The sequence below is a fragment of the Rattus norvegicus genome, chromosome 4 (assembly GCF_021556685.1).
Source record: "Rattus norvegicus strain SHRSP/BbbUtx chromosome 4, alternate assembly SHRSP_T2T, whole genome shotgun sequence".
Taxonomy (NCBI): domain Eukaryota; kingdom Metazoa; phylum Chordata; class Mammalia; order Rodentia; family Muridae; genus Rattus; species Rattus norvegicus.
Window position 1 is genome coordinate 70,404,908 of NC_141537.1, and position 21,314 is coordinate 70,426,221.

Sequence of the window (21,314 nt, forward strand, 5' to 3'; positions counted from 1 at the left end):
CTGATATCCTTCTGTCAGCTACAGACTGAGAGTAGATGGATCTTTTGAAGACAGCTTATTCATTTCTAGGAGCCACAGAAGCTTCAAAAATCCCAAGATTATGGAGCTCTGTGGCTTCTCTTTTTAATGGGTAGGAATCAGAGTTGTAACCTCTTCAATTAACAAAATAATATTTCCTAAGTTCTCACTGCCCAGAACTGTCTTTCAGGATGTGCAATACTCGGACATAGACTACATGAATGGAAGTAGAGATTTCACTATTGATGAACAGGCTTACCCCCAGCTCTCAGATTTTGCAAAGGACCTACATGATAATGGACAGAAATATGTAATTATTCTGGTATGTTCAAACACTTATCTTGGTGCCTTATTTTTGCTCTCAAGTTGCAAAAGACACTTAACAGAGCAATATTTATACCCTTCTTATTTATTAGAATCCTGGCATCATCAGCAATACTAATGACGAGGTCTACTTCAATGGAAGCAAGAACAGAGTCTGGATCATGAGCTCCAGAGGCTTTGCTACTGGGGAGGTAATTTCTCAAAAACTTCAGATTATATAACAGTTGGAGTAAAGGTTTACTTTTTATATGATAGGCAAGTCGTAATACTGCTACTTTTATGACTTTGGTAGTTTTTCTATTTTAAACAAATAGATATGACAGTAGAGTTATTAAAATTCTTAGGGATATAAAAAGCTAGCCCCAGACTCACTAATATTTCAGATAACAGAAACATACTATTAGTAGAAAATTACTTTAAGAGTGACTTACTTTCAGTTTCTCTTCCCTGAGATATTAAATTCGACTTTAGTCCTGTAGTAAGAAGTTCGTGATGCATTTAGAGTCTAGTTCAGTTAATATACTTCTTAATTTATACAAGACTCATAGCCAGGCTTGAATCTATAGTATCAGCTTTAGACTCTGGATATCAAGGAACTGCTTTTTAGGACAGAGGTACTTGTAAGACTGGGTACTTTCAAATGAATCGTGTAGCTAACCTTCTATTCCAATTACACATAAGGTGAATCCAGATGACTGACTTATGTGAAATTTATAAAAGTTGTAGTTAATCTCTGAAATGTATGTCATTTTGCAGTATTTAGAGTTCTTGGATTGTTTACTTTGTAAAACTATCTTTTGGGGCTTGTAAATAGCCTGCCCTTCACTCATCTCGCTTAGCTTTGCTCACTTTGTTCACTCTAATTACTTTTTATTGTTGCTTTTATTTTCTATGAAGCCACGCAAAGTTCTTCTTCCAAACCAAGCCTCTTCTTTCACTGTTTATTTTATGGCTATGAATCTCTAAAGCACCAGACAGACTAATTTTCATGTATTAGTAAATATCATGGCTATCTATTGTCAAATAAAAAATGTTATTATCTAAAATTCATTCCCACTGGGTGAGCCATTTTAGTACAATATGGTATTTTTATAACTAAAATAAATGATGAGATGATTGATTCCATTGACCAGTGAATAAGGGTATTCATTTGTACTAAGACACTGGCAGACTTGTAGGGCACCAATAAGAGGAGAAGCCCTTGGTCTGCCAAGGCTCAAATCCCCCAGTGTAGGGGAATGTAAGGGTGGGGAAGCAGGAAACGGGTGGGTGGGTGGGAGAACACGCTTATAGAAGAAGGGGGAGGGGGATGGGATAAGGGTTTATGGACAGGAAACTGGGAAAGGGGATAATATTTGAAATGTAAATAAAAACATATATAATAAAAAAAACCAGACACTGACAGAGGTAATAGCAGTAGAGGCAAGATGGAGGATGTTGCAAATGCATTGTGTAAGAATAGGTTGGCTTCCTCTCAGCTTATAATGCTGTTGGGCATTCTGTTTCACAACCACTTATTCCCCAGGATGTAAAAATTGCCTCTAGTTACTACTTGGTACCCATCAACTAAAACAGAATCAAAAGCCCAACATATTTAAAACAGGAATTGTAAGCACATATCTTCTGTTTTGAGAATTGTTTGCTTTTTATAGTGGTTCTCATTAAAGCTGTTGGATCTCAAAACAAAATAATTATATATGAATATGGAAAATAGATTTGTAAGGAAGAGAGGGGGTTGATAGGGATGGGAAGGAGATGAGGGAGGAGAGGGATCAGAAGTGATGAGAATGCTTCTTTTACAGGAATGAAAATGTCAAGGAACACATTTTGAAAAAGAATTCCTTGCACCTTAATAAATATAATCATTAAATTATATGAGTGTGACATCATTCCAAATCCCCATCTCTAAATGTATTGAGAAATTTATCAAGATTGTTGTACTAAAGTTTATATTCCTGTAAATCAAAATTTTAATAATTTGTCTATGTATATAGCTTTTTGCAATTTGTGGAGAATATAGCTACTCTACAGATGCAGAAGAAAACAGAGAGATTATATTAAAAACTTTTTATAGGAATAAGGGTAACTTTATTCAAGTATTTCCAAAATATTATTTACACACCAAAATCAACATATTAAATTAGCAATATATTAAACATACTTAGCCATCCTCTTGAACTATTTAACATTTGGACTTTACAGAATTTTATTTTAATTTTTAAAAATTTATTATTTGAGAATTTTCATGTGAATAAGTGACTATATTTACACTATTCTCTACCTTCTCTTTCTTTTTTCTTTCTTTTTTTTTTATTAACTTGAGTATTTCTTATATACATTTCGAGTGTTATTCCCTTTCCCGGTTTCCGGGCAAACATCCCCCTCCCCCCTCCCCTTCCTTATGGGTGTTCCCCTCCCAACCCTCCCCCCATTGCCGCCCTCCCCCCATAGACTAGTTCTACCTTCTCTTTCAAACTCCAACACGTCCCATGTCCTTCCTTACTCCTCAAATTCATGGCCTTCTCTTTAATTATTATTGTTACCAATGTATTCATATAAAATTATAATACAACCTGCTGAGTTGATTTGTTTTTTACCCCCATATATATGTGTTTAGAGAGGACCTCTTGGGATTGGATGGTCTATCAAAGGGGTCACCATGGTGAAAGTCTGATTCTTACCTTCCCATCAACCATTGATTAATTGTCATAACCCTTCATCTAGGAGTGGGACTTTGAGAAATTACTCTATACTCATATGTCAATTGTTGTTGCCAGTGCTCCAGTCTTATTTAGGTAACCACATTGTTTGGCTTTCATGAGGTCAGCTTCCTAGTCATATAGAGAAGATATTATCACACAAATCTTGTAATTGGCCTGACATACTGAAAGTTTACCTTTTTAAATAGAAAGGCATGGATAGTAGATCTTCAGTTGACCAGTTGGCCTTTCTTCTTCTTTTCTTCATTTGGATCCTTGCATGTATTTTACTGATTATTTGGAGTTTGCTGGCAGAATGACAGATCTGACTCTAAATAATAATATGAGGTTTCTGGTAAAAAAAAATTAGTGGTGTCAAATCAATGACCAACGGAACCATTGCATGTACTGCCACCACCTTTCTCTTTGGTCTACAGGGTTATGCAGGAGAGTCAGTCTTTCCCGACTTTACCAATCCAGCCTCTCTTCCATGGTGGACCCAGCAGGTCACTGAATTTTACAACCGTCTGGAGTTTGATGGTGTGTGGATTGTAAGTTATCATTTCAGATGCAAATACCCTTTGGAAGTAAACATGCCAAAATTTCATATAGAGGTTGACCCTGATCTATAACAGTATGATTCTTTTACTCCATGCCAAGGATATACCTGGAAAATTAGGCTCCTAAAACCCATGTTCTTACTCCATGTTTGCCACCAACTGGTTGTTTCGTTTGACAAAGTCCTTTGCTTTCTCAAAGAATTCCACTTTTTCTTTATTTACTCCATTTCAATTTAAATATAGCTTCATTAAAGGTGATGATTGGTGTATTTATAGCATTGGTTCATTAAGATATAATCATAGGGGCTTTGTGGTTTTTATTGTGGAAAACTGGGAAGGTTTCTTGGAAAACTTCAGTTATGTTCTATAATTGTTCCCCTGTGAAATATAAGACAGAGAAAATAAAAGGAGAAAAAAAATTAGCCCGTCCTTTGTTTTTAGGATACATTCAAGCATCAACATCAGCAGTAAAATCTTATAGTTTTCAAGGCAAAGGTCAGCTCTTGAAATTATTTTTCTTAATTAGTAAATTAAATAAACTTTTAAAACTTAAAATATATTCAATGTCACTTGGAACTGTATGTATAATACTTCAATGCAACTTTAGGTTAGTAACTTATTTTTATTATTTAGTAACTTATTTTTATAAAAATTAAACAGAGGCCAAGGAAAGCTGCAGAGGTTATTTAAAATCCTTGAAAGAGGAGATCCAGATATCCTGGCTTCTAGTTATAAGCACTTCCTGTCCAGCTTGCTTTATATCAATGCATTTACCATCTTGTGTGTTTTGTTTTTGAAGGAAATGGATGAACTAGCCACGCTCCCCCCAGCTCCCGAGTGCGAGTTAAATAACTTGAACCACCCTCCCTTCACTCCCAGTAAGTTCTGTTAGCCCTCGATGCAGGGACTAGACACACTGAAGTGACTTCAGTGCTACTCAGCCTGGCCAGGAACAGAGTTAGCTTCCCTACCTAATGAGTCCCCAGACATCTGAACCACTTTCTCACCAATTCTATATGGAACCTGTTGGCCTCAGATTTCTCTTTATGTCAAAGGGCAACTTGTGGTTAAAGAATTCATCTGAGCCCTTGCCCTTGCATCACTCAGTGGCTCTGAACACAAGAGTTCTAAATTCTTTTATCCAGCTCACTGCATCCAAAGCTCTCAGGAGACTGTGTTTTGAGTTGTGTGAGAACTTTTAAACACTCTAAGGCACAAACTACATATCTAAAATGTATATCTCCTCTTTCTTTTTCCCTCTATCCCTCTGTCTTTCTCTGCTTTTCCCTCCTCCTTTCCTTTTTTATTAACCATAGTTTGAATCACCAAACACTCCCATATTTCATGGAGACTGGCATTAAAGTGGCTTGATTTTTTTAAAAATCATATGAGAATTTTATAATACTCCAGAAGAGTTCATTGAATTAAAGTAGATTTGTAATTTTTCTTTCCTTTTTTTCCTTTTCCCCTCTCTCTTTTCTCATTAGTAGTATGTGTTGACCGCAATTGCTCCTTCAATGTCTTATTTTTTGGTTCTATTTCAAGTCAAGACTGGTTTTCTTGTCTCTTGAAAAATGTGTGTTTACGTAGGACTAAGGTAGTGTGTTCATTAGATTTTTTTATTTCTGTGGCAAAATTCCTGGTAAAGATCATTTCAGGAGTAAAGGGTTTATTCTGGCTAACAGATAAGAGGAATATAGTGTATTATGGTAGCTATTCATGAATGAACAGAAAGCAGAGAGAGATGAATGTTGGTACTTGGCAAGCTTCCAGGTACTTAACTATCCACCCTCAGGTCGGCACTTCCAGTTCAATCTCCCCAGAAGCATCCTCACAGACAAACCTGTGTTTCTCCTACATTTTGGATTCTAAATCCAGTCAAGTCTGGAGCCATACTACCCTGAATGCACTGGATCTGTTGTAAATTCAGTCATGTTGACAATGAAGATCAACAATCATTGATAGACAACATAGAACAGTCTATGGTATGAGAAGAGGGAACTCCCACGGGCTCAGTGGATTGACTCTATAGAAGTGTGTGTTTCGCTTAAGTCATCCTGTAGTGAGGGGTGGGTGGTGTGAATCCAAGCTGAGGATCAAAGATCTTGTTTCTTGCATTGTCTCATTCTCCCCTGATGAGAGCTTTTAGGTCTAGTTTTATCAGTGAAGGGGGAGAAGGCAAAGAGGATCTAATCAGATGGAGTATTTTTCTTCCTTACATTGCTCATATTTCCTTGCCAGAATCTTGTCTCATAGGCACACATTGACTTCTAGGGAAGTTAATCTTCGTAACAAGGACTTGAGCTTCTAGAATACTATGGAGTAGATGGGCATCTGGACAGTCTCTAACAATGTTCTTCTTTATATCTATCTTTTATAAATCCCTGAAACTAAGGTTTACTTGCTTCTCAGGTCCCCTTTGATTACTGGTGCTGAAGTGTGTGTGTGTGTGTGTGTGTGTGTGTGTGTGTGTGTGTGTGTGTGTGTAAGCAATTTAAATGTTTGCAAACTCTTCAGCATGCTTACCTAACAGCTTCATTCTTCTCTACTTGGTCTGTGTCTCCTACCCCTGTTATTGCCATTCTACATCTATTTACCATTTTTGTTTCTAAATCTCCTAAGATTATTCTCGGTGAGTCTTTTGTTTTTGTTTTTCTCCATAAAGTCCCATCAAATCACTGTCTGGTTACTCAGACACACTTCATTCTGTCCCCACAGTCATTTGTTCATTCACATGGGACTAGTCACATTGCCTCCTAACTGAGCCACTTCTGATGATGTTAGCATGACAATGATACAGATGTGACTACCTCTGGCCTTAGGAAAATTTTAATATTCTGCTCACAATTAGCATAGTTGCGACTCTCACAAACTGCAATAAATAGAATTTTCCCCACAGCTTATCATCCAGTTAAGTTCCTTCTTCAAGTCTTTTATCAGCATGGACGTGGGGAAGTTTTAATCTTAATTTGTTCCTTGTCACACAGGAAGCATAGTGCTTCCAGAAGGTTACTTAGATGCCTTCACTTTCCCCCATCCTTTGTGAGTTCCAAAGAATCATAGCTGGTTCAATGTAGACAATATAGAAACAGTGAAGAACAACATTTAAAATATGGAAAGAGTTTTGTCAGAGGATTGGTAAAGGTATAATAACGAGGAAAAGGATTAGATGTGTACTTGGTTACAGTTGTTTGATGGGAGAATTATCCCCACTGCTATGTGTTTTCTCCAGGCATCCTGGATGGCTCTCTGTCGGTAGGAACCCTCTGCATGGACACAGAATTTTACTCAGGCCTTCACTACGATGTCCATAGCCTATATGGCTACACCATGGCAAAAGCCACAAACTTGTAAGGCTTTGGTTGTCTACCCGGTTCTAGATTTGGGGAGGTGGGAGGTGGGAGGTGGGATGTGGGAGATAAGAAGTAGATGGTGTTCTTGTCCATAAATAGGTTGTTCAAATATTGTTTGTAATGATAAGAATACAGATATTGGCATATAGTAGTACTTAAGATGTATAATATTTGGTTTTCTGTGTAAGTTTAATTTTGATTGTTTTATGATTAAGGTAAACTGTCATTTCAGTGATACTCATGGCCAATAAAAGGTAAGGCAGTTGGAAGCCCCAACGGAAAAACAGCCATGGTCCCATTACTGAAGGTCACCACGGAGTTTAGCAAGTTAAAAAAAATACAAGATGCTAAGTTAAATTTTCATGGATCATACTTTTGCTAAAAATTATTTATTGTTTTTCAAATTCAAGTTTAATTGCATGTCTTCCTTTCATCTGACAATATGCTATATATCAGCCTGCTCTCCTCTCTTATCTCTTTAATTCCATATCCTGTCTTTTTAATTCTCTTCTTTGCATGTACACACACGCACACACACACACACACACACACACACACACACACACACACACACACACACACACACACACACTTGTCAAACCACTAGAACCATCCCTTCTAAGGAAACAGACATGTACGATAAAATATCCCAGCCTTTTCCCACTTTGCGACAAAGATTTTAGTGATGGATTCTGTAAATAGAAAATCGGCTTGACCTCCACTCCACTCACCTCCTCTCTTAGATGATAGTAAAATAAAATTACGCCTAAGAGAGAAAAATTTGAGGCTTAACTAAAGATTCTAAACCTTATGTTTGCAATAGATATGGGGAACTAAAATGCTGTGAATAGCTATTGAGAACATTCCAGATGTTTAGGAAAAGGCTCATTTGAGTCTTCCTGGGCTGTTTTCTTCATTTCTGGTGTGAACTCTGTGACTTGGGGAGGACAAGGGGCTTTTCTGGACAATCTTCATTCTGTTCTCACTTGACTTCTCTGTATCTCATGACCACCCTTAAACCATGGTCCCTTAGCCCTTGAGAGATGTCTCTACATAGTACCCTGTACTCAGTGTAGCACCACTTTCTTGCCTGCATGTCCATTAATATATGAGGATTGTTTTTTAGAATTCTGATCTTTTTCATAAATTGGATATTTTTATTTACATTTTAAATATTATCGTCTTTCCTGGTTTCTGGTCCAGAAACCCCCTATCCCATCAACCCTCCCCGTTCTTCTATGAAGGTGTTTCCCCACCCACCCCTTCTTGCCTCCCTGCCCTGACATTCCCCTACAATGAGGAGTTGAGACTTGGCAGGACCAAGAACTTTTCCTCCTATTGGTGCCAAGCAAGGCTATCCTCTGCTACATATGTAGCTGGAGCATTGGTCTGTCCATGTGTACTCTTTGGATGGTGGTCTAGTCCCTGGGAACTCTGGTTGGTTGGTATTGTTGTTCTTATAGGGTTGCAAACCCCTTCAGCTCCTTCTGTCCTTTCTCTAACTCCTCCAATGGAGACCCCATTCTCAGTTCAATGGTTGGCTACTAGCATTTGCCTCTGTATTTGTCATGCTGTGGCAGAGCCTCTCAGGAAGATAGCTACATCAGGTTCCTGTGAGCATGCACCTCTTGGCATCAGCAAGGGGTTTGGTGGCTGTATGTATATGGGCTGGATCCCCAGGTGGGGCAGTCTCTGGATGGTCTCTGCTTCAAACTTTGTCTCTGTATTTCCTCCTATGAATATTTTTGTCCTTTTAAGAAGGACTGAAGCTTCTGCATTTTGGTTGTCCTTCTTCTTGAGCTTTGTGTGGTCTGTGGATTGTATCTTGGGTAATTCAAGCTTTTGGGTTAATATCCACTTCTCAGTGAGTGCATACCGTGTGTGTGTGCGTGTGCGTGTGTGTGTGTGTGTGTGTGTTTGTGATTGGTTTACCTCACTCAGGATGATATTTTCAAGTTTCATCCATTTGCCTATGAATTTCAAGAAGTCATTGTTTTTAATACCTGAGTAGTACTCCATTATGTAAATGTACCATATATTTTCTGTGTCCATTCCTCTGTTGAAGGCTGCTATGAACATAGTGGAGCACGTGTCTTTGTTATATGTTGGGGCATCTTTTGGGTATATGCCCAGGAGTGGTATGGCTGCATCTTCAGGTAGTACAATGTCCAATTTTCTGAGGAACTGCCAGACTGATTGTACCAGCGTACCATCCCACCAACAATGGAGGAGTGTTCCTCTTTCTCCACATCCTTGCCAGCATCTGTTGTCACCTGAGTTTTTGATCTTAGCCATTCTCATTGGTGTGAGGTGAAATCTCAGGGTTGTTTTGATTTGCATTTCCCTGATGACTAAGGATGTTGAATTTTTTTCCTTTTTCTTTCGGTACATCTCAGCCATTCGATATTCCTCAGCTGAGAAATTTTGTTTAACTCTGTACTACATTTTTAATAGGGTTATTTGATTCTCTGGAGTCTAACTCCTTGATCTCTTTGTATATATTGGATATTAACCCTCTGTCAGATATAGGATTGATAAGGATCTTTTCAATCCTTTCAGGTTGGTTGCCGTTTGGTCCTAATAACAGTGTCCTTTGCCTTACAGAAGCTTTGCAGTTTTATGAGGTCCCATTTGTCAATTCTTTTTTTTTCCGGAGCTAGGGATCGAACCCAGGGCCTTGCGCTTCCTAGGTAAGCGCTCTACCACTGAGCTAAATCCCCAGCCCCCCATTTGTCAATTCTTGATTTTAGAGAATAAGCCATTGGTGTTCTGTTCAGGAAATTTTCCCTAGTACCCACTTGCTTGAGGCTCTTCCCCACTTTTTCTTCTATTAGTCTGAGTGCATCTGGTTTTATGTGGAGGTCCTTGATCCACTTGGACTTGAGCTTTGTACGGGATGAAAAGAATGGATGGAGGTGCAACTTGAAGCACCTGGAGTGCTCACTCAGGGCAGCTTGCTAGGGCTCCCACTCCCACACCCCTTCCCTATATGAGAATTTTTAAAAATCTTTCCAGCTGCTCTTCTACTGATAAGACATACTAGTTATCTTTGTACTTCTGTCTTTGCACTCTAGGCCAACATTTAGGCCAATTATTCCCTACCATGGATGTTATTATAATTTGTTGATTTTAAAAGTATACATTTCTACCTGTGCCTCACCTTGATTTTCTGAACACAGATATCTAGACCTGGAGCTGTGGAAATGAGTCAGTGGTTAAGAGTGCACACCCCTTGCAGAGCACTGTGTTTCATGCACCCATGCTAAACAGCTCATAGTTAACTGTAACTTCAATTCTTGGGGATTCTGGCCTCCAGGGACACTTTTACCCACACACATGTACAAGTGAACATGGGTGGGGAGGATGAGAATATGAGACACAGAGACAAAGAGACAGACATGCACAGACACACCCATGTAATGTAATGCATATGTATATATCATTAAGTATCTTCTTCAACACCTTCTCCCTTCGCAATGTCTCACACTGTAGTAAGCACCAATAACATAACACTACTTCGTTTTTCAAACTAACCACCACACTCTGACTGATCAATTTAAATCCTGTGTCTCAGTTAGTAGCAATGCCATCGTTAACTCGCAGACTCTCAAATGATAATCTTCACGTCATCTTTGATATTTTTACTGGAAATTTAGAAATCAGCCTTTGTTCATTTCATTTCTACTTTTGAAATTTTATTAGTATTACCTCTTCCTCTTTCATAATCACCTTTTAATTAAAGTCCTCACCATTTTTCTCATTAATGACTCCTCATTTACTTACCTCTCTGGCTTTAAACTATCTCTAACTAATGTATTCTCTACCAATTCAAAGTGGGGTTCAAGGACAGGCAACACCAGCATCTCCGGAAAAGACATAAAGTTCAGCATCCTGAGCCTCAGTCTGAACCCTGAGAAGGAAAACAGACTTTTACCATCATCTCAAAATATATATGCTTTTCCTCGTAGATGCTTGTGTCTAACAATGAGGGTTGAAACAGAGACTGGCTAAGTCACATGCGTCAGGGGAATGTTGAGAAGGAAAAGAGTTTAATATTGATTCACTGACAGAGTCTTTGTGTGATAAAAGTACTATAAAAGCATAATTGGTTTGGTTAATATATTCTAGTATATTCTAAAAGCTGTGGTTAATTTTTTTAAAGGAAATTGTGACTCAATAAGACCAAAGTGTCTTTCTGACATGCCTGGGCTTGGAAGAACAAGTTAAATTTCTAGAAAGCAGTAGAAATAAATGGACCTTGGCCTTTGGGCATGAGGTAGTGTTGGATTTAAAAAGTAAATCTTTGGGCCAACCTTAGTTACTTCCTTACAACTTACTTTTGCTGCCCGAAAGTCAAAATTTTTCATTCAATGAGGCCAGCATGGGGGGAACTAGAGTCTTGGATCTACTGAAGGCTTAGCTCAGTCTTATTTGGAAGAAGAGTTTGGGGACAAGCAACAGTGGGCTAGACTGAGTAAAACTTATCTCTCTCTGAGATGAAAAGAGGCAGATTTTCTCAGAGCTCAAGAAATGATAATTAAATGATAAATTAGACAGGGGAGAAAGAAAAATAGAAAGATCTCTGAAACAAAATTTTTCTTCTAAGATGTAAGTTCTCTAATCCATGCTACATAAATGCCTTCTTTGTCCTGTTAGCTCTCAGCTGCATGCCCAATCCTGTTTCAGTTTCACTTTGAGTAGGCTGAACCCGTCTTCCTCTTAATGATGATTCATGGTGCAATAAAGATAATGAGGGTAAACTGTCATGTAGTCCACACTAAGGCAGAACCTGAACCCGAGCCAGGGTTAGTATGTGAAGCAGGATTATAAACCAGGCCACAGGCCTGAATGAAAGGGTACAAGAAACAAAGCAAAACAAAAAACCTCAACACCTTGCGGTTATAGTAGATGGGGTCAGAATCTAACTTCCTGTAGCAGACAATATACATTGGACTCCAAAAGAGCCAGAATCCAACTTGATGTAGAAATTATTAAAAGCAACAACAACAACAAGAAACAACCAAACAACAAACCTTTAATCAAGAATACAGAAAAATATCTTCACAGACTGGAACTGACCCATATTATCTTATACAAGACGGTAATCCTCACACAGAAGTGAGAAGAAACTCTTGAAAATGGCAAACTTCTTAGCAAATCTAGTTTTCATTCTTGCTGTTTTCCATTTGATGGAAAAACCCATTGCTGCCTCTGGCATAAGCTGAATTCTAGATAGTCACAGATTGCCTCAAATACAACTGGCTGAAACTTTTATTTCAGGGCCCTGGATGCTGTCTTCTCTTCCAAGAGGAACTTCCTTTTATCACGTTCTACTTTTGCTGGGTCTGGCAAGTTTGCTGGTCATTGGCTGGGAAACAATGCAGCCAGCTGGGATGATCTCAGATGGTCTATCCCCAGTATCCTTGAGTTTAATCTATTTGGCATCCCCCTGGTAAGCCTCATTCACAAACTTGCTCCTTCCTTACTCTTTCTATTATCATTCTTTCAGGTGTCTGAAAGGATAAGGAACTTGTCTCATTGTCTATGCTTTAGTAAAATCAATTTCTGTGTGTGCCATAAGATGGTTCTGAAGACAGAATGATATAAATGTTAACAGTAGTGTATCTTCCATATAGTCTTGGTTGCTAGGAGAGAATTACTATGAATCAAATGTATAAGAAAAAAAATCCGGTCAGGAGACGATCAGTGAATGGATAAGTATGAGATCAGAGACTGAATGACGAGGAAGGGACCTCAGTATAGGCACCCTATCTAATCCATTTTCCTAGTACATTCTATAATGAACTTCTTGTTTCTCTGATTTAAATGGGGCTTGCTCTGGGACTTTGGCATCCTTTAAGCATTAAGTAATATTAGTAAGAGTTCTCTTTCCTTCTCTATATAATAATACAGCCAATGATTTTGCCTTCCTAGTAATTATTTGTTTGTATCTGTGTTAATTCTTCAGGTAGGAGCCAACATCTGTGGCTATGAAAACAATGTCACAGAAGAACTTTGCACAAGGTGGATGCAACTTGGAGCATTTTACCCACTATCCAGGAATCACAATGGTCCTGAGTACAGAGTGAGTTCCTCCAAGAGAAGTGGTAGGGCACTTTTGGATAATATCTACTTGTTTCAAAGAAGGGCTATAGAAAACTCCTATATACTGGACCTTTCTTCATAAGAGTAGGTAAATTTGTCAAACGGCAAAGTATACAAATGAAAAGTTGAGAGGGATAGATATTTATATGTTGAGATATTTATATGTTGAGTCAAAAGGCATCCACAAAGGTGTAAGAACTTTTGGCATATCTTCTATGCTGGTAGCGGGGCATGTGACACAGGCCTGTAAATCATAGCATTCAACTAACAGAGGTGGGAAGATCACTGCAAGTTTTAGGCCAGCCTGGTTTGCATATGAAGACCTGTTTTAAAACTAACTAAATTAGCACATGTGAGGCCCTAGATTCAATGCTACCACCACAATCAACAAAATGTACACTGCTCCAATCACTTGTCATAACTTTGTAGAAGATGGGACACTGTGAGATCAATTTTATACTAATATAAAATTATTAATATGACTTAATAATATTAATCTATATATCAATACAACTATTAATATGCTTAATATAAAGAAGGTCACTCATAGAGAAAGGGAGAAAGATTATGGAAGGATATGTCAGTGATATCAAATGATTTTTTTTATCTTGTTATAACATTTCTTTTTATGAATAGTTTGGAAGATCATCCCTCTGTTGCTTCCAATGATTCATTCTACCATGACCCTTTTTATATAAGATAATATTTTAATGGATAAGTCTACAGAAGTAGTTTAAAGTCCTTAAGGTTTTTATAATGCAACAGTAACAAATAAAGTGATTGTCTCCCCTTTTAATAAAATAAGCTGCAATTAAAGTATTTTAAACTGGACAGCGTTGGTTTTAATAAACTCATTAAAGTGGCCTTGGAGATAACTAATGGGTAAAATGCTTGCTGCACAAATGTGACAAGCAGACTTAAGAAGCCCAGGACCCTGGTTAAAGCTCGCAGATGGCAGTGGCCTATGATTAAAACGTTCTAGAGGCAGAGAGAGGGAATTCTCAAAGTAAACAGGCTAGATCGACTATCTTTAATTATTGAGTTCTACCTCAGCAAGAGATACTGCCTCAATAAATAGGTGTATCAAGGAAGACACTCAATATCAACTTCGTAGCTCCAAACTCACACCCAAACAAGTGTGTGTGTGTGTGTGTGTGTGTGTGTGTGTGTGTGTGTGTGTGTGTGTATGTATTTTGGCTAGTTTTATGCCAACTTCACATAAGTTAGAGACCTCAATTGAGAAAAAAACTACCACCACCAGATCGGCCTATATTGGTGCATCTTTTGATTGATAATTGATATAAGGTACAAGAAGACCTAGAACACTTGGGGTGCTACTCCCCATGGGTCCTAGAAGCTATAAGAAATGCAGTTGAGTGAGCCATGAGGAGCAAATAAGAGGGATTTATCCTTAATTTCTCTTCCTTGAGGCATCAATTCCTACTTCAAAGTTCTTGATTTGAGTTCCTGCCCTGAGTTCCTGCCTTGACTTCTTTTGATGATAGACCATGATAATGGCAGAGAAGTGTACTCAAAATAAACCCTTTGCTCCCCAAGTTGCTTATGGTCATTATGTTTTATCATTGAAGTTAAAAACAGCAACTCAGACAATAAATATATCCACATACATGAGAACATGTATACAGTATATACACACATTCATTTCTCAAACATAAACATATACCAAAAATTTAAAAAACACAGCTCATTTAAGTAAGTTCATGATCATTTTGATTTTAGTTCTTGCCTTTGTGCAATAAAATGTCTTTCTGGGAGGATGCAGAGTCAATCTTCAAAGTATTTTATTCTTGGTTTTTTTTTATTCCTTTGTGGTCTGGAAAGATATGACCATTTCTGAAGATGAGTCAGGATAGGGAACGTAGACAGTGTTCACCAAGCCTGGCTTGTCAAGGTTTGTGTAGATAAAAATACTCAGCTCATCAGGTGACTAGGGTAAAGAGCTAGTTATGACAAAGAACTATTTATGCCATTTTAAACAAATTTGAAGGTGAAACAAGTAGGGATCACTTAACTTATATTTTGTGTGATTCAATATATTCATAGCATCATTGTTTAGCTAGCGCTCAGTGTAAGGAACGGGTGGTGAAACTGTTTATATCCCATTCTTTCTACCAAGCCATCAAAACTCAGCTTATTTTGTTGGCACACTTAAAGTTGTGTGTTAAAATTTTAATATATATGTATGTATATATATGTTCATAAAACAAATGAAATAACTTATAGAAACAAGATTTTACATCTATTTGGTCTTATGACTTGTACTTAAGTTAATTACTAATCAATTAAGTTGAGCAGGACTCTTCAGGCTTACAGAATATATCTCAGTGTTCCAGGCATCCAGTAGAGCTCTAGATTTTCTCAGCTGGAAACCAGTTGATGGATGCTCAGCCCCACAATTTTCTGCTGTGTTTATCCTCAGTGTTTTTATGAACCCTGTATTAGGGTCACAAAATGACTATGTTTGGGGAGTAGTTGGGCCTCTTATAAAGAATAGCAAAGAAATAGATTTATACCCTTTTTTCCAAAATTCAGTTTTATCATGTGATACAGAATTTGAAATATATATATATATATATATCAATCATATCTTCCAAACTACATAGAGAGTGAACAAAATGAGTGCTTACTACTGATGCAAATGTCTGCTTGTAGGCTGTAGAAAAATATCTCTGCTGAAGTGTTTTTTGATAAAATTTGCACAAATCCATCCTTATTAACTTTTTACATGTTGTATTAATATTCCAAGGTACATACAAAGGTCATTGTCCTTGGGATGTGAAAAATGAAACTAACTGTATTGTTTAAAAAAATTCCAGAGGAAAGTACAGCTTAAATATTGCAAATTCACAAAAATGTAGAGAAAAGAAAAGGTTTAGAATGAAGATCACAGTTAGGTAATGCAACCAAAGTAAATGAATTTCTAAAAATTGTAAAACTAAGTTTAAATCAAATGATTATTGTTATCTCCAAAGTGGAATATAAAATGACTCAGATATATATTGGAATGTCTTTGAAGAGAGTAAATCCCCTTTGGCTCTTTTACATCCACTGAAACCCGTAGGTATCTTCTTGTCACCCAGGACTGCTATAGTCTGGCCTCAGAAGACGAGGTGAAGTGAAAAGTGCTTCTTGCTTGCACATCATTGGAGAAGTCATGTTATCTTTGATATTTTTTAGCCATAAAAAAGTAAACAACTACAACATTCTAAAAATATTTCATCCTTCTCCAAACCAAAGAACATGACTATGTTCATATGCGAAAACTCTGTATCACAATAGAAATATTCACTAATTGCTTCCATTTTCTCCTAGGACCAGGACCCTGCTGCCTTTGGCCCTAACTCTCTGCTATTGCAATCATCGAGACATTATTTGAACATCCGCTATACCTTACTGCCGTATCTCTACACTCTCTTCTACCGAGCTCATACTCTGGGAGAGACCGTAGCAAGACCCCTGGTACATGAGTGAGTTTCTAGACCAAGACCTTCCTGTCAGATCACAAATCACCTTGACAAGGTCCATTAAGACATGTGATGGGTGGCCGCTTCCTTTTAGAAATTCCACTCACTTGACTCTGTGTGTGCTCCATGTTTTATAGATTCTATCAGGACCCAGCCACATGGGCTGTACATGAGCAGTTCTTATGGGGGCCCGGACTCCTCATCACTCCTGTGTTGTATGAAGTATGTTTGTAACTTGAATAATGGGATGCAAGTGTTACAGTTGTCCTCATTGCTGAAAATCTACATGCTGAGTATATACGATTGTACTTAAGTCGAAATATAAATGAGAACAATTATGAATGTTAGGAATGTTCTTAGTTCCAATGATGCATCGATGAAAACAGTTTCTATGTTGTAAAATTACCTTTAAATCTATGCTCTTTGGTGTATGTAGGTCTGTGTATGTGTGCTGGGCATCTAGATATCTTCTCATTCTGAGAGATTGGGTTGAGAAGACAGAATAGGTATGCAAAGGAGTAATGGGGAAAGTGGAGTGCAGGAAGATGCCACCATGGGCAAGGGTGAGAAGTAAGGTGTTGGGGAAAGATTATTATTATACTCATTATCTTGTTAAAATTTTTCTAAGATAGCAAGCCAGAAGAAAAGATAGATAACAAAGGCTCTTTGAGCTGGTGGTGTCTCAATTACATCTAATCAACAAGTAACTTTGCTCCCCTGTGGATGTGGTTCACTTAGTCTTCTCTGAACTCATGGACAGCCTAACTCTGAGAATGAAACTCGCTGCTTCTAGAAAATGTGTGAAAATAGAAACAAAATGAACATAATTTCTAGGTACAGCATGACTTTGAATAAGCTTTTGTGGCCTTTCTGAGTTCATGTGTTTTACTGGTATAACAGGAGGATTGCAAAATGGTTCTTAATATTATTCAGATAGCCATCGGCAACAATGTGGATGCAATCTTTAAATTATAAAGGTGTGTGTGTGTTTGTGTGTGTGTGTGTGTGTGTGTGTGTGTGTGTGTGTGCGCGCGCGCGCGCATGAGCACTAAACTTGCTTACTGACTTTATTTTCTTAGGGCAAGGAGGAAGCGAAAGCCTATATCCCAGATGCCATCTGGTATGACTATGAGACGGTAAGTGAAGTGGTTTCTAGCAGAGAACAATTCTAAAACAGAAGTATTGGGAGTTCATCATAGGATAACACAAGGCTTTACAATCAGGTGACTGTGGGTAAAGTTTCTTAGTCCATTCAAGTTGGTATAATAAAATCCTTCACATTTCACAATTTATAAACAACAGAACTTTATTGTCTGCAGTCCTTGGAAGGTATAAAATCCAAGATCAAGGTCTTTTCAACTTTACCAATGATAGCTTCTCATTGAGATTTCATGATTCAATCACTTGTCTGGAGGAACCATTTCTTAATAGTATCACATACAGTATTATGTTCCAACATATGAACTTTAGAAGGACATTAATACTCATGTCACAGCAGAAACCATTTCTAATTATCTGCAATATGTTTATATCATCTCACTGCCTCAACCCAACTGCTATGCTGATAATTGGGACTATCACTTCATTTACCGTTGTCTGTTTAAGCAGACAATTCAAGTTCAGTGTTGAAATCACAATAAGTCAGTCAACTTTTGGTTATTATAACAAATATACAAGATAACAAGGTTATAAGGAGAAATGTTGTCTATATTTTTGCTTTCAATTTCCAAAGCTCTAGTCTTTGGTTCTATTTCTTTTGGCTAGTGGCAGTCTATTTGATAAAAGCATGAGAAGAAATAAAATCTCATGGCAAGACCGTGACAGACAGTAAAAGGAAGAGATCAGGGCCTTACAATTTCTACTAAACACACACTTCTAATAACTTAAAAGCCCATGTTAAGCCCCACCCTTGAAGTTTATAATAGCACTCAATAGCACTGAGTCAGGGACCCAGCCTTTAACACTTAAGACTGTGGGAGATAGCCAAGATGAACTATAGCACACAGTGTGGTGAGGTAGACAATGTGGATTGGTTGGTATCTCAGCTCTTCTCTCTACTATACATATACCTTGGGGGAAATCACCTCACTTTGGAGATCTCCATCTTCTTGTCTTTAAAGTAAATTGATTGGACTATAGTATCTGTAGGGTTTTTCCTGGCTGCAATCTCCAATCTGGTCTGTTTTCTTTCTGTTGCTTAGGGACTGGCTGTCCAATGGAGAAAACAATTTATAGACATGCCACTACCACGTGACAGGATAGGACTTCACCTTCGAGGTGGCTACATATTTCCCATTCAAGAACCAAACATAACCACAGAGGCCAGGTAAGCTCCAGTGTCTTCTTACTACTTTGAAGCTCAGTGAGGCTTCATGGGTGAGACAAGCAAGGACCAAGAGTTCATGGGCCAAATGAAATACGATTACTGTCAGCAATCTTTCAAGGTTGGCCCCAAATTGTATTCAGGGGGATAAACATATTCTCACTTTCCTTCTCATTTTTGCATCCTGTCTATTTGGATTAAATCAGATGATAGGAATAGTCAAAATAATCTTCATGAGAATTTCCCTAGGGACAGACATTATCTTAAAGTGTATCCCCCAATACATGAGAAGAATTTAGTAGGAGACAGAGGTCAATATTGTTTGGAGTTTCAGGGCTCAGATTCTGAAGAATTTCAATTCAGACTCTTGCCTAACAATATCCTACATGTGTTAATGTTGGACAGTGTCTCTGTGTTCATATTTGTTATTGATAAACTGGAGAGGATGATGGCCTGACCTTTTAGCACCTTTGGGAGGGTTAAATGAATTAATATAAAGGCCAGAATCTGGAGTACACTCACAAGAGTACCTGTCACAGGGTCCAATAAGCATTGTTAAAATGATCACAAACCCACCTCACCACACTGTTGTTGTTATAGTCTCTCTTTTCTACATTCTGCTACTTTTTCACACCTGTCTTTTCCCAAAATGCTAACATCGACTCAATTTCTGAGATACACTCTAGAGGATACAACCCTAGGTATCAAGGGGTAGATTCATCAAGGGACACATTCATTTGTTTCTGCCTTTGTTCATTGTCTGAACTTGAAATTATTTCTTCAGCCGGAAGAATCCCTTGGGACTCATCGTTGCCTTGGATTATAAGCGAGAAGCAAAGGGCCAACTGTACTGGGATGATGGTGTGTCTAAAGGTATATTTTCCCATTGGCCATAGAGATGATTCCTAGTAAAAATTCTTCACCAAATGCTTCAGTGAGGCACCAAATCCATTATCACTGTTGTGTATTTCAGTATAGAAAATTTTAATAGCTTGGAAAATTAAAACTCATTCTAAAAGTTGCATCATCTAAGAACAAGGAGTTAAAATAGACTTCACATATAAACCTTATGTGTTATTGACACAGCCAAAGCAATAAATAGTATTGCATTTGATTCCTTACTGCATCTCATCATCAACATCAAGCAATGCCTTTTTGTTATTAGCTTAGCAAGGCACTGTTTCACTTACCATTGAGAAAGATATGCATGCTGTAGGTCTTTTGTTTTGTGTTATAAAATATGACTACAACAGACAAGCTGTTAGGGTGAATAGAATTAGAGTTTATAAATATTTAATACCTATTATTATACTGCATGCAAAGCACATAGAGATGAGTGTGCTATAAACATTGACCTTGACAAGATCACAGTTAAAGAAGATAAGGAACATTAAAATATTTTAAATGTTAGCAAGTGGAGTCATAGAATTCCATGAGACTTCAGAGAAAATAGTCTGCTGACGTTCTACAGAGATTGACAAAAGTGGCCTTTTGGTTGAGCAGAACTGTATACAGAAGAATTCAAATAAGAAGGATGTGACTCCATGGTTTTACTATTTCCCATAGTAACAGTATATACATATCACTTCCTATCTTTCAGGCACAGTGTCTGAAAAGAATTACCTTCTCTATGATTTTTCTGTTACATCTGTAAGTACTGTGCTCATAAAACATATATTTCATGTTTCTTAGTGTGATTTTGTTTTGAGTACCTATATGTTTTTTTATTTCATTAAAATTCAGGCCTAAGTCTTAAATTGGTACATTTGCTAGAATGTATGAAGCATTCAGACTATTTTCCTGAGTGGCTGTCTATTTTATAGTTGTGCCACTAATATATAAGTAATGCTGCTTTTCTACATAGTTGTCATACATTGAAGCTGTCAGTGTTTTTTATTTTAGCCATTCTTGTGTGGCTCGTTTAACTTGTTTTATTATTTCTTTGATGTTTAATCATGAATTCTTTGCATATGTCTATCTATCTTTTTTATATTATGTTAGGTGAAATATCCCATCTTTGTTTATGTTCTGACTAGATATTTTTTGGCATTGGTTAACAGCTTAGTTTTAATGGTCTTTAAATATCTGTAATACCTATCCTTCATTAAATATATGGTTTGGAAACACTTTTTTCTACATGTAGTCTTTTCTTCCTCTTAAAGACTTTCACAAAGCAAATAATTAAATTTGGGTATGCCTAATTTATTATTATTTTCTCTGCTGCACCATGCCTTTTTTTTTTTGCTATATCTAAGAACTCTACCTGGCTTTAGAAGCTTGGTGTTCTCTGATGTTTAATTTTTTCAACATTTTCTGAAGTTTTACTATCTATTTTGTTATTTATGATTGCTTTTAGACTAATTCGTATATGTCAGACTTAGGCCAAAGTTCAACTTTTTGCCTATGTAGGTCCAGACACCCCAGCACCTTTTTGAAACAGCTCCCTC

The 21,314-nt window shown here is 37.5% G+C and overlaps 1 protein-coding gene across 1 annotated transcript in view; it reads left to right on the forward strand.

Annotated features, from left to right (window-relative positions):
- The window catches only part of Mgam2 (maltase-glucoamylase 2), a 110,287-nt gene that overhangs the window by 40,577 nt on the left and 48,396 nt on the right, over positions 1-21,314 (forward strand). Inside the window, exons 11-23 of the mRNA XM_087659713.1 lie at positions 209-340; positions 435-533; positions 3,479-3,592; positions 4,401-4,479; positions 6,834-6,951; positions 12,235-12,406; positions 12,923-13,039; positions 16,393-16,547; positions 16,682-16,766; positions 17,624-17,680; positions 18,746-18,870; positions 19,652-19,740; positions 20,468-20,517. Of these exons, the coding sequence (XP_087515839.1) occupies positions 209-340; positions 435-533; positions 3,479-3,592; positions 4,401-4,479; positions 6,834-6,951; positions 12,235-12,406; positions 12,923-13,039; positions 16,393-16,547; positions 16,682-16,766; positions 17,624-17,680; positions 18,746-18,870; positions 19,652-19,740; positions 20,468-20,517 (1,392 nt within the window). The remainder of the gene's footprint in view (positions 1-208; positions 341-434; positions 534-3,478; positions 3,593-4,400; positions 4,480-6,833; positions 6,952-12,234; positions 12,407-12,922; positions 13,040-16,392; positions 16,548-16,681; positions 16,767-17,623; positions 17,681-18,745; positions 18,871-19,651; positions 19,741-20,467; positions 20,518-21,314) is intronic.